This window comes from Dasypus novemcinctus, chromosome 3 (assembly GCF_030445035.2).
Source record: "Dasypus novemcinctus isolate mDasNov1 chromosome 3, mDasNov1.1.hap2, whole genome shotgun sequence".
Classification (NCBI taxonomy): domain Eukaryota; kingdom Metazoa; phylum Chordata; class Mammalia; order Cingulata; family Dasypodidae; genus Dasypus; species Dasypus novemcinctus.
Window position 1 is genome coordinate 112,520,648 of NC_080675.1, and position 14,564 is coordinate 112,535,211.

The 14,564-nt window shown below is 39.9% G+C and overlaps 1 protein-coding gene across 2 annotated transcripts in view; it reads left to right on the plus strand.

Annotated features, from left to right (window-relative positions):
* The window catches only part of CHP1 (calcineurin like EF-hand protein 1), a 55,675-nt gene that overhangs the window by 21,121 nt on the left and 19,990 nt on the right, over positions 1 to 14,564 (plus strand). For both annotated transcript variants that reach the window (XR_009185076.2, XM_004481519.4), the window contains exon 4: positions 13,382 to 13,509. Coding sequence is in view for 1 of the 2 variants with exons in the window: in XM_004481519.4 (XP_004481576.1) it covers positions 13,382 to 13,509 (128 nt within the window). In the remaining variant the exon portion in view is untranslated. The remainder of the gene's footprint in view (positions 1 to 13,381; positions 13,510 to 14,564) is intronic.

A 14,564-nucleotide genomic window follows, 5' to 3' on the forward strand; every position in this document is an offset into this window, starting at 1 on the left:
ATGCCTGGAGAGTAAATTTTCAAACTCTGAATTGAGAGCAACAGAATTTGCAAGTTGTAAAGAAGTTGGGCACTCAGGAAATTTGAATGATATAAAGTCAGAGAGGAAAACTAGTAGCCAATTTATGTAAGACAGGAATTGAATCAGACTGAGTCCTGCTGTTTTCAGTTTTATGTTGATGATTAATCCTCCTATCCTCCCTCTTTTTCCTGTTTCTCTTACCCTGATCTGCCCTGTTTGTTTCAGGTGTGGTTTCTGTGCTGAATTCTTCCGGGTTTTTTTGCTTCCTCTTTTCGTACCTAAGGAACATTGAAACAAGTCCAGAGATAACTTTCACAGCTATGCTTTGTATCCAGATCTTTTGCAATGCAAAGTAAACCTAGTAGAATCACTTTCCCAACTTTTTTTTCAGGGTTCCTTAGTTACCATTGATTGCTTAACAAAGCAACTGGGTTTTTTTTTTTTTTAATTAAAAAAATTGTGTTAAGTGTATCGTTCATACATGTACATACATAAACAATAAGGGTATAGTAAAAGTTATGAACTTACAAAACAAACATGCATATCATCCTGCAGGGCTCCCATTCTTCACCCCACCACCAGCTCCTTGCATTGTTGTGAAACATTTGTTACAAGCTATGAAAGAGCGTCATCAAAATATTACTAACTATAGCCCATCTCTTATATTTGGCATATTTTTCCCAGACCCACTCAGTTAATGACACCCTGTATTAGTATTATATAGTTGTTATAGTTCATGAAAGTTTGTTCTCATATTCATTGTAATACAGTCAAAGTGTATTTTCACTGGATCTTAAATTCATCACAGAGTTGTACTGTCAACACCTCAATTTTAGAAAGTTTTCATTGCTTCACAAGGAAAAATCCCATGTCCCCCTAAGCCCCATATTGTTGTCCCATAGAATTGATATGTCTTCTTTGCCATAGCTGCAAAAATATGATAATATTACTGTTAATTATCATCCATAAGTAATTTCTCCATGAATCGCCATTCTTAAAATACTTTGTAAAATAACATTCTTTTATTTATACTATTAACCGCAATCTTTATCCACTACTGAAACTACTGTTATACAGTCCTTAGATTATCCTCTAGCTTGCTTTCAATTGACATTTACTATCCCTTTCAGGCACAATCACATTTCTATATCAGCAGTGTTATTTATACTCACTATAATGTATTACCATCAACTATATTCATTTCCACACTTTTACAATAAACCTTACTAAAAATTCTATATAATGAAATAATAAAATAAAATTCTACATATATTAAGCATCAGCTCACATTCTCAACCCACATTCTATCTCCTAATAATCTATACTCTAGAGTTTACCTCCATGAATTTACTTATCATATTTAGTTCATATTAGTGAGACCATACAGTATTTGTCCTTTTGTGTCTGGCTTCTTTCACTCAACATATGTCCTTAAGGTTCATCCATGTTCATCATTTCTTCTTATAAATGAATAGTATTCCCTTGTATGTACATACGACATTTTGTCTATCCATTCATCAGTTGATGGACACTTGGGTTATTTCCATATTTTAGCAGTTGTGACTAATGCTGCTATTTACATCATTTGCAAAGGTCAGTTTGTCCTTGCCCTCAGTTCTGAATATATTCCTAGTAATGGGGATTGCTGGATCATAAAGTAGTTCTATATTCAGCTTCTTGAGGTACTGCCAAGCTGTCTTCCACAGAAGCTGTACCATTCTACATTCCCACCAACAGTGAAGGAGTGTTCCTGTTTCTCCACATCTTCTCCAGCACTTGTAGTTTTCTGGTTTTTTTAGTAATGACCATTCTGTGAGATATGAAATGATATCTCATTGCAGTTGATCTGCATTTCTCTAATAGCTAGGGATGAACATTTTTTCATGTACTTTTTGGCCATTTGTATTTCCTCTTTGGAAGAATGTCTATTCAAGTCTTCTACCTATTTTTTAATTGGATTGCTTGTCTTTTTATCCTTGAGTTATATGATCTCCTTATATAACATGTATATCAAACCCGTATTGGATATGTGGTTTCCAAGTACTTTCTTCCATTGAGTAGGCGGCCTTTTTACTTTCTTGACAAAGTCTTTTGAGGAACAATAGTGTTTGTTTTGAGGAGGTCCAGTTTATTTATTTTTTCTTTTATTGCTTGTTTTGTGTATAAGGTTTTAAGATCTTCCGTCTACCACAAGATCTTGAAGATATTTCCCTCAATTTTCTTCTAGGAGTTTTATGGTTGTAGATTTATTTTTTTTTTTAAGATTTATTTATTTATTTATCTCCCCTCTCCCCCTACACACCGGTTGTCTGTTCTCTGTGTCTATTTGCTGCATCTTCTTCTTTTTTTTTTGGTCCGCTTCTGTTGTCGTCAGCAGCACGGAAATCTGTGTTTCTTTTTTGTTGTTGTTGTGTCATCTTGTTGTGTCATCTTGTTGCGTCATCTTGTTGCGTCATCTTGTTGTGTCAGCTCTCTGTGTATATGGCACCATTCCTGGGCAGGCTGCACTTTCTTTTGTGCTGGGCGGCTCTTCTTACAGGGCGCACTCCTTGCGCATGGGGATTCTCTACGCGGGGGACACCCCTGCATGGAATGGCACTCCTTGCGCGCATCAGCACTGCGCATGGGCCAGCTCCACATAGGTCAAGGAGGCCCAGGGTTTGAACCACGGACCTCCCATGTGGTAGACGGACGCCCTAACCACTGGGCCAAGTCCGCTGCCCTGGTTGTAGATTTTGTATTTGAGTCCTTGATCCATTTTTTTTCCTTTTCCCCTCCCCCTCCCCCGCCCTGCTGTATTTGCTCTGTCCATTCACTGTGTGATCTTCTGTATGTGTTTCTCTTTTTGTCTTCTCTTCTTATCTTTCTCCTCTAGGATTCACCAGGATTCGATCCTGGGGACCTCTGATGTGGAGAGAGGTTCCCTGTCAGTTTCAGCACCTCAGTTCCTGGTTTCTGCTGCGCTCCACCTTGACTCTCCCCTTCATCTCTCTTTTGTTACGTCATCATCTTGCTGTGTGATTCACTTGCACAGCCTCTTGCTCACTGCCCAGGCACTTGGGTTACTGCACGAGCACTTGGCTGTCCACGCAAGTACTCGCACGGGCACTTGGCTCACCATATGAGCACTGGGTCACCATGTGGGCACTCATGCAGGCACTTGGCTTGCCACGTGGGCACTCATCTCACTGTGTGGGCAATCATGTAGACACTCGACTTGCCACACAGGCACTCATGCGGGCACTCGACTGACCGTGCAGGCACTCAGCTCACTACTTGGGTACTCAGCTCGCTGCATGGGCACCCACATGGGCACTCAACTTGCCATGTGGGCACTTGGCTCACCACATATGCACTTGGCTCACTGCGTAGGCACTCAGCTTGCCTTGTGGGCACGGGCTCGCTGCGCAGGCGCTCTTGCTCTTCTTCTTTTTCACCAGGAGGCCCCAGGTATTGAACCTGGGTCCTCCTATATGGTAGGCAAAGGCCTTATATCACTTGAGCTACATCTGCTTCCCCTTGATCCATTTTGAGTTAATTTTTATACAAGGTGTGAAATAGTGTTCCTCTTTGGCTATGGATATTCAGTTCTCCCAGCACCATTGTTGAACAGACTTTTCTGGCCCAGCTGGGTGATCAAAAATCACTTGATCATAGCTGTGAGGGTCTATTTCTGAGTTCTTGATTCAGTTTCATTGGTCAATATTACATGATTCCATGTATGTGAAATGTCCAGCAGTCATTTCCATTCCATGTTACCCTGCCCCCCCTCTTTTAAAGTTACTCTTACTAATAATATTCACTTCTCCACTCTACTCCAGGTCTCTCGCCCTTGTCTTTTCCTTTCAGGCTTCTGCATTCCCTTTAGTATCTCTTTTAAATCCGGTCTTTTGGTAATATAATCTCTGTTTTTGTTTGTCTGTGAGGACTTTAAACTCACCCTCCTTTTTTAAAGACAGTTTTGACAGATAAAGAATTCTTGACTGGCAGTTTTTTTGTTTGTTTTTTCCTTCTAGTATTTTTTTTTAATGATAAATAGGTCACACGAAATGTTACATTAAAAAATATAAGAGGTTCCCATACACCCCACTCCCCAAACCCCCCACTTCTCCCACAGTAATAACTTCTTTCATTAGTGTGGTACATTCATTGCATTTGATGATTACATTTTGGAGCACTGCTACTTGGCATGAATTATAGTTTACATTGTAGTTTACACTCTCCCCCAGTCCATTCAGTGGGTTATGGCAGGATATATAATGTCCTGCATCCATCCCTGCAATATCATTGAGGACAACTCCAAGTCCCAAAAGTGCCCCCATATCACACCTCTTCTTCCCTCTCCCTGCCTTCTGCAACTCCCATGGCTACTGTCTCCACATCAATGATATAATTTCTTCCATTAATAGAGTCACAATAACTCTTTAGTAGAATACCAGTAAGTTCACTCTAATCCATATTTTATTTCTCCATCCTGAGGATCCTGGGATGGCAATGCCCACTTAACCTCTAAATTGAGAGGGGGCTTAGATCCCACATGGCTAATGGATGAGATCCTCCTGCTTGCAGTTGTAGACTCTCTCGGTTCCTTGGTGTGGTGGTTGACCATCCTTACTTCCTTGTTAGCTGACCTGGGTAAGTCCAACAAACTGGAGAGTAGGTATTGCAACTCAGCTGAGGCTCAGGGCCCGGCTGGCACATGGACAGTCCAGAGATTAAAGTCTCCTGAGCATACACCAACCCCAGTGCCAACCACAGGTTCAGTAAAAGTGACAGAAGAGGCATGTGTAGAGAAGTCACATCTGAGTCTAACTCCTTCACATTCAGGATCACAAATTCTAAAGTAGCACCCACTGGCAAGGCACTGAACTCCAGAGCCATCTGCCATGACCATAGGACCTGGGTGTCTCTGTAGCCCTCAGGAGCACCACTACCTGGGATTGTATCTACTTTGACTATCTCTGAGATCCTGCTGAGACGTGCGTAAGCACAACCCCTCTGATGACCTCCCGACTCATTTTAAAGTCCCTTAGCCATATAAACTCATTTGTCTTTACCATTTCCCCCTTTTATTCAAGTTCTTTTTCTAGTTGCATCACCAGCTGGTGATTCATTCACTGAGGTCTTCTGTTTCTTCTAGAGTCAGTGTAGGTTGTTCATGTGTTCCTAGGAATTTGTCTGTTTCATCTACATTAAATAGTTTGTTGGCATACAGTTGTACCTAGTATCGTCTTATGATTTCTCTTATTTCTGCATCTTACCCATGGCTTACCATATGTTGTTTTTTCTGCCCTAATATTCTTCCCTGCACCTTTTGCCTGCCAGATTACCAGTCCTTTAGTTCATTGCTGAAAAGGAACTTCACTCCTCAGGCTGTTCATTAGTAGTGTTTGGAAGCACTATTTTTTTTTTAAAGATTTATTTTATTTATTTTTCTTCCCTTCCCCACCGTTGTCTGCTCTCTGTGTCCATTTGCTGTGTGTTTTTCTGCATCCACTTGCATTATCCAGCAGCACTGGAAAACCACATCTCTTTTTTGTTACGTCAGCTTTCCATGTTTGTGGCGCCACTCTACCCAGGAGTGGCTGCACTATTTTCACGCGGGGTGGCTCTTCCTTGCAGGGTGCACTCCTTGCGCATGGGGCACCCCTGCCTGACAAGGCACTCCTTGAATGTGGAACCACTGCGCATGAACCAGCTTACCACATGAGTCAGGAGGCCCTGGGGATCGAACCCTGGGCCCTCCAGATGGTAGATGGATGCTCTATCAGTTGAGCCACATCTGCTTCCCTAGAAGCACTATTGATTTTTGCATATTGATCTTGTATCCTGCCACTTTTCTGAACTCATCTATTAGTTCTAGAAACTTTGTTGTGGATTTTTTTGGATTTTTTAGGTATAGGATCATGGTGAATAGTGTAAGATTTACTTCTTCCTTTCCTACTTGGATTTCTTTTTTCTCTTTTTCTTGTCTAATTATTCTAGCTAGAACTTTTAGCACAAGATTGAATAACTAATGACAGTGGGCATCCTTGTCTTGTTCCCAATCTCAGTGGGAAAGCTTTCGGTTGCTCACCACTGAATACAAAGGTAGGTGGGGGTTTTTCATATATGCACTTCACCATGTTGAGAAAGTTTCATTCCTATCTTGCGGATGTTTTTTATCAAGAAAGGATGCTGTATTTTGTCAGATACCTTTGTGTGTCAATTGAGATGATCATGTGATTTTTCTTCAATTTACTAATTTGGTAAATTACATTAATTGATTTTCTTAGGTTGAACAACCCTTACAAACTTGGGATAAAATCCCATTGATTATCAGATATATACTTCTTTTAATGTGCTTTTGAATTTGGTTTGCAAGTATTTTGTTGAGGATTTTTTTTTTGAGATTTATTTATTTATTCCCCCCACCCCCACTGCCGGTGCTTGCTGTCCACTCTCTGTGTCCATTTGCTGTGCGTTCTTCTGTCTGCTTGTCTTCTCTTTAGGAGGCAACAGGAACCGATCCCAGGAACTCCAATGTGGGAGAGAGTCACCCAATCACCCGAGCCACCTCCGCTCCCTGGTTTGTTCTGTCTCTCACTGACTCTCCTGTATCTTTTTTTTTTTTTTCGCATCATCTTGTTCCGCCAGCTCTCTGCACCATGGAGGCCAGCTTGCTTTGCACCAGGAGGCCCCAGGAATTGAACCTGTGATCCTCCATATGATAGACGAGAGCCCAGTAGATTGAGCCACATCCGCTTTCCTTGCTGAGGATTTTTACATCTATATTCATTAGAGAATTTGGTCTATAATTTTCTTTTTTTCATAGTATATTTATCTGGCTTTGGTATTAAGTGATGTTGACTTCATTGAATGAGTTATAAGAGATGAAGAAGGTCATTATATATTAATAAAAGGGGCAATTCACCAAGAATAAATAAGCATAATGCTTTTTTTTTTGGTCTTTCAGACATAATGGCATTTTTTTAATTGAAGTATATCATTCATACATGAACACACATAAACAATAAGTGTATAGTAAAGATTGCGAACTTACGAAATAAACATACATAACATCACACAGGGGTCTCATACATCACCCCTCCACCAACTCTTTGTATTGTTGTGAAACATTTGTTACAAACTATGCAAGAGCATCGTCAAAATATTACTACCAACTGTAGTCCTTATCTTACATTTGGTGTATTTTTCCCCCAACCCATACTATTTTTTTTTCTAATGTATTTTTGTTACAGATATGTGAACTTGAAAAACACTCATACAGATGTGTAGGTTTCCCATACAACTCCACACCCTGGTGGAACATTTGTTACGGATTAGCATAATACATATTTATGGAAAGCTGTTTTTTAAGGCTAAGCCCTGTTTGGTCTGACTGCAGTATCTCCTGCCATTCTATTCACTGATCTCCTGCTAAGGAAACTAGGTGGGGGTATATGTGAGGAAGCAGAGGACTATGCAGGGCTGTACTGCTAAGCTCTGACAAAAGCTGTACCTCTGCTTCTTGCTCTAATCACATTTGAACATTCAGCTTCTAGATTTTTGTTGCACCTCTAGGGTAGAGAACTTTTTGCAGGTAAATTTTCTTTTTCTCAGTTAAATGCATTTGGTTCATATAATTTTTTTTTAATCCTACAATATGTTACACAATATATTTGGTTCATAGTAATGTAGTCATACACTATTTGTCCTTTTGTGCCTGACTTGCCTCACTCAATGTAATGTCCTCCAGGTTCATCCATGTTGTCATATGTTTTACGACTTCATTTCTTCTTATAGCTGCATAATATTCCATCGTGTGAATATACCATAGTTTGTTTATCTATTCATCTGTTGATGGACACCTGGGTTGTTTCCAGCTTTTGGTAATCATGAATAATGCTGCTATGAACATTGGTGAGCAGATGTGTTTGTGTCACTACCCTCAGTTCTTCTGTGTATATTCCCAGTAGTGGTATTGCAGGGTCACATGGCAAGTCTATATTCACCTTCTTTAGGAACTGCCAAACAGTCCTCCACAGTGTCTGTAGTGTTCCTATCTCTCCATATCCTCTCCAATACTTGTAGTTCTCTTTTTTTTTTTCCCTCTGTCTTTTTAATAGTGGCCATTCTGATAGGTGTGAAATGGTATCTCTTTTTTTTAAAGATTTATTTTTTATTTATTTCTCTCCCCTTCCCCCCCCCCCCCCATTGTCTGCTCTCTGCTCTCTGTGTCCATTCACTGTGTGTTCTTTTTTGTCCACTTGCATTCTTATCAGCGGCACCCGGAATCTGTGTCTCTTTTTGTTGTGTCATCTTGCTGTGTCAGCTCTCCGTGTGTGCAACACTACTCCTGGGCAGGCTGCACTTTTTCTTGCGGGGCGGCTCTCCTTGAGGGGCACGCCCCTTGTGCGTGGGGCTCCCCTATGTGGGGGATACCCCTGCGTGGCACAGCACTCCTTATGTGTGTCAGCACTGCACATGGGCCAGCTCACCTCACGGGTCAGGAGGCCCTGGGTTTGAACCCTGGATCTCCTGTGTGGTAGGCGGATGCTCTATCAGTTGAGCCAAATCTGCTTCCCAAAATGGTATCTTATTGTAGTTTTTATTTGCATTTCCCTAATCATTAGTGATGTTGAGCATTTTTTCATGTTTTGTGGGTTTTTTTGCCATTTATATTACTTCTTTGGACAAATGCCTATTCAAGTTTTTGCCCATTTTTTAACTGGATCGTTTGACTTTTTATTGTTGAGTTGTAACATCTCTTTATATATCCTGGATGTTAAACCCTTATCAAACATGAGATTTTCAAATATTTTCTTCCATTGAGTTGGCTGCCTTTTTCACCCGTTTGACAAAGTCCTGGGAGGTGCAAAAGTGTTTTATTTTGAGGAGGTCCCATTTATCTAGCTTTTTCTTTTGTTGCACATGCTTTGGGTGTAAGGTCCAAGAAACCACCACCTACTACAAGGTCCTTAAGATGTTTCCCTACATTTTTGTCTAGTAGTTTTATGATACTGGCTTTTATATTAATGTCTTTGATCATTTTGAGTTGATTCTTGTATAGGGAGTGAACTAGGGGTTCTCTTTCGTTCTTTTGGTTATAGATTACCAATTGTCACAGCACCATTTGTTGAAGGGACTGTTTTGTCCCATTAGCATGGACTTGATATAGAATATGTATATAAATACATATTTTTTAAAGATTTATTTATTTATTTCTCTGCCACCCCCTCATTGTTTGCATTTGTTGTGTCTGTTCGTCTACCGAGACACCAGAGACTGTAGCCAGGACCTCCAATGTGGGAAGGAGGCACCTATTCATTTGAGCTACCTCTACTCCCTGCTTTGTTGTGTCTCCATTGTTTTTCTTCTTGCGTCTCTTGTTGTGTAAGCTTGCTGCACCTGCCCATTGCACTGGCTTGCTATCTTCTTTAGGAGGCACCAGGAACCAAACCAGGGTAGTAAGAGGAGCTCAATCACCTGAGTGACATCTGCTTCCTAGAATATTTTTTTGAAGAATGAAATTTGAGAGTGAACTATTTGGTTCCCTTTTACTTAGAGACTTGATGCAAGTAATATGTATGTACCCATTAACCTGTTTGTTCTGGATTATGACTCAAATCTTACTTGATTCCTCAGATCTTACTCTCCTTTTATAATAAATATTACTCCGTTAGCAGTAATATCTAGTAAAGAGCTAGAAAGTCTTTCTTTCCAGTACAGTGGGCTTGATATGGGCTGGGGCGGGGGGGCTGTGTGTTTCTTCATAAATAACCTGGGCTTTGTGTGTCAGCTAAATGTGTTAATTCAAGCTTACCTGGAATGTGGAAGATAGGTGTTTATTCAAGCTTACCTAGAGAATATGTGTTCATTCAAGACCTATCTGATACTCAGATAAAACATTTGAAACTCTAGGAAACTAACAAAAAGTCCTTTTGCATATAAGCACCATTTGACTCTCCACTTCTATATCCTCTGTATAAAAGAAACCCAAAGATCCTATTCAGGGTTCGGGTTTTTGAACAGGAGTCCCCGAGCCTTGCCAGTCATAATAAATTTTCCTTCCCAAGAGTGTTACTGAGTCCTGGCCTTCCATACACGATCATTGAATTTCTCTGCTTCCATAACAGGCTCATCAGCTAGCCTTTAAACTCTACCTTTAGAAGATCTCTGAACTGCATGTCTACCAGGCACTTCAGAGATCCCCACATACCACATCTGCTCAATGGGGCACACAAAGACTGGGATTTATTTCTAGGTAGCCACAGTAACCAGGCAACCTGTTGTTTCAATCACTGCCTTAGAGAAATAACAAACTGTGTCACTTGGTACATTCTTTTTTTATATTAAAGAACAAGATACTTCATTTCTTTGTTTTGAGGATTCTTTTTTATAGGTTACTGTTTAGCCTGTTGCATGATAAAAATGTTTTCTCTGTTTTTCAAAACTACTGAGAAAACTTTTTACACAGTTTTTCAGTACTTTATTTAGGTTCATGAAAAATGAGAAAAATCTAATTATCCATATTCAATTAAGAAGGAATAATAAAATTATACATGCACTCAACTGACTAATTATGCAGATGTTTAAAATGTTTTGAAGCACTTATAGTGATTGGAGAAATGCTTACAAGTAGAAAAAATGTGTTATACAAAATTTTGAGGAACTGGAAGCAGAAGGTCACAGACTCAGCTTTGGGTAGGACTTGTGTTCGGGTTTGCTCTCATCTTGGTTCCCTGGTTCTTGGAAACTGAGTTTCTGCCTTTTCTCATCTTGTGATCACCTTTCTGTTGGGGTTCACAGTTTCCTTTCAGACTCATGGTACTTATCTTGCATTCTTGCTTATATTTTAGTCAGGCCTCTCTGCATAATTGGCTGGACCTATATCTGGATCCTGATTTCACTTTGAACTTTTAGTTCCTGGTGATCCCTCACCTGCTTTTTAATCTTAACAGATTCATTATTTTATCTCAGATATTCTGTTAGACTCAAAGTTCCCTTTTCCATCTCTTCATTAACTAACTCTTTTTTCTTTGTTCTTATATTCTAATCAGTATGAATTTCCAATTAAGCCTTCCCTAACATGTCTTGTCAAACTGCTCAATTTTTTAATGAAATTATCTTTTCTATGTCAGATGTCGTAATCTGGCATGATAGCATAAAATAATCCAAGAAACCGGATTATTTGTTAAGACAAATCATACATGCATTGTTTGCTGTTCATTTTAAAATATTGTCTCTTGTACTGTTGTAGAAGACGAGAGAGGTTCAGTTATTTGCATATAGAAAAGCCAGGCTCAGGAATGATTTTAAGAAGGAAAAAATGATTTATTCACGGCCAGTCGGACTCGGGAGCTTTCTGTTTCAAACTCGAGCCTGGAACAAGATTTTTGAGTTCCTTTTAGCCAGAGAGGAAGGGCCAAATGGTTCTTTTGTTTCAGTGCTCAATAGGCTTGAATTAGCATATATCTTCCACATCCTAGGTAAGCTTTTAGCATGGACTTCATACATTCTAGATAAGCTTTTAGCACATTTGGTCTGCATTTTTATAGAGTTTGCATTGCTAAATTGTTTCTTCAGGACTGGGGTTTTTGTCATAGTTATTGCAGTTCTGACTGTCCCAAACACATTGCACAGAAAATATACCGCTCAGGTTATCTATGAATATATGAACAGCCCCCCCCCACTCATAACCTACAGCAGTACCAATGGACTAGTTGTCTGTCTCCTGCATTCTGTTTCCCTCTCCAAAAAGTATCACTTTTTATTGTCTGGATACAACTTGTCTTGTGATTTCAGGTGAACACATATATTAATATACCAGGCCTTTGGCTCAGGAATTGAAAGCTCTTATGTATTAATAGCCTAATAAAGGACAAAAAAAATTAAAATAAAATAATTTAAAAATTACATATGTATAAGTTCAGAATTATCCAAAAATCATAGAAAAGTTACTGGGGCAAGTGGATGTGGCTCAAGCAATTGGGCTCCCATCTACAGTATAGTACGTCCCAGGTTTGATTCCCGGGGCCTCTTGGTGAAGGTGAGCTGGCCTGCGTGGAGACCTGACACAACAAGATGATGCAACAAAAGAGACACAGAGGAAAGGCAATGAGAGACACAACAAACCAGGGAGCTGAGGTGGCACAAGCAATTGAGTACCTCTCTCCTACATTGGAAGGTCCCAGGATCGGTTCCCAGTGCCTCCTAAAGAGAAGATGAGAAGAGAAGACAAGCAGGCACAGAAGAATGCACAGCAAATGGACGCAGAGAACAGAGAGCGAACACAAGTGGCAAGGGGGGTGGGGTAAATAGATAAAATAAATCTAAAAAAAAAAATTACTGGGAGAAAATATATTCATATTAACAAGGATTGTAATTGATTGGACAACTAGGGATAGTATTTTTCTTTTTTCCAAATTTCAATAATATATTACCTTTATTAAAAAATTAAATTTATTTAAAAACTTTTTCTGTACTATGCTTTCACTTAAAATATCACTGGGTATACATACATCACTGTAGGGGAGACAAGAGAGGTTGCTGAGGAGTCAGTGGGTCGAAAGGACTCTACTTGTTGCTCCCTGCTGAGTCAGAAGCAGTGATTAAATTGCTCTGGTGAAGGCCTGGAGCTACTTCAGATCCTTTTTGAAAAGAGATGTAAGTAAACTCAATAGGTAACTGACCCTGGTAAGTCTGGGTTTTTTTTGTTTTTTTTTTTTAAGATTTATTTTTATTTATTTCTCTCCCCTTTCCCCACCCCAGTTGTCTGCTCTCTGTGTCCATTTGCTGTATGTTCTTCTGTGACTGCCTCTATCCTTATCAGCGGCACTGGGAATCTGTGTCTCATTTTTGTTGCATCGTCTTGCTGCGTCAGCTCTCCGTGTGTGCGGTGCCATTCCTGGGCAGGTTGCACTTTTTTCACACTGGGCAGCTCTCCTTACGGGGCACACTCCTTGCGTGTGGGGCTCCCCTATGCGGGGGACAGCACACTCCTTTGCGCACATCAGCACTGCATGTGGGCCAGCTCATCACACGGGTCAGGAGGCCCTGTGTTTGAACTGTGGACCTCCCATGTGGTAGGCGGATGCCCTATCCATTGGGCCAAATCTGCTTCCCGTCCTGTTATTTCTTGAAGTCTACTTAATCATCCATAGAGTGGAAACAATAACACCTGCCTCACAAGGTAGGATGAGGTTTAAATTAAGATGTTTGTTTTATGAGCCCTTTAGTGCCTTGCAATTGGAAAGAGATCTTATTAAAAGGACTTTCAGACTACTGTTGCTAAAGCTATTGCCAATATATTGAATTTGTGAGAAATAATCATCATGACTGATATGGGTTTTTTTTTTCTCTTATATTTCCCAATCAGAGAAGACCAGGTAAACTTCCGTGGATTCATGAGAACGTTGGCTCATTTCCGACCCATTGAGGATAATGAGAAAAGCAAAGATGTGAATGGACCAGAACCACTCAACAGCCGAAGCAATAAACTGCACTGTAAGGAGCTATAATTTGGTGGCTTAAAATATTTGCTTCTCATATCTGACAAATCATTTAATTACTCATTCATTCATTGAATAAGCATTTACGAGAGCAGAATGGTTAAGAACTCAGGCCCTAGAGCCAGACTACCAAGAGTGGAGACTATTACCTTTTGGCCATTTAAAATCTTTGGGGAAGTTATTTAAAATCTTTGGGCTTCAGTTTCCTCATATGTAAAATGGAATACCTTAGGATTAAATGAATTAATGTATGTTAAGTGCTTCAAATTGTGCCTGGCGTATATTAAGTACTCAAAAAATGTTCCCTGCTATTATTATTCTTATAGTTCCTTGAGCACCTGCAGTGTGCCATGCACTGTGGTAAGTGCTAAGGTAACAACAATGAGCAAGACCCAGTCCGCATCCGTGTGTAATGATAGCAATCCACAGCCCATCTTGCTGAGTGTGGTAGACTCTGGATGTGACTTAAGAAAGGGTGGACAACTGGATCAGTGCAACATTTGATTTTTGTCCCCATGCCCTTTGCCTCCTTTCCTTGGATATTTGTTATATTTCCCTTCTGCCCTGATTGGTTCATGTATGGCAATGCCCAATCCCTTACAACACTTTTCCAGGAAACTGAAATGAATTTCTTTTTTTATTCAAAGCAAACTGAAATTGTCTTAAACTGATTGAGCCCAAACTTTTCTTACAGGGGAGCATAGTGGTACACAGAGAGGTATGTGAAGTCACAGAATAAGTGTGGCCCACCAAATTTTGATTGATGATTTAGAGAAAAAAATATTTAAATATAAATATTTAAAGAAATACAGATTTGTTTGGACTCTACCCCCAGGTCTCCCTGGATATAGGGCTATGTGTCCACACTCGTCTGTTGAGTCTTCAAGTGAAGAGTTTGAGAAGAACTGAGATAAATATTGTTTTATATGTACAGGTAGGATTTTTGAACCAGAATACTAGAATACTGCTCATCTTTACCACAAGATCATGTACTTCAATTAAGAGTAGAAAACTCGAGTTAGAGCTGAATATGGAAGAAAATATAACTCT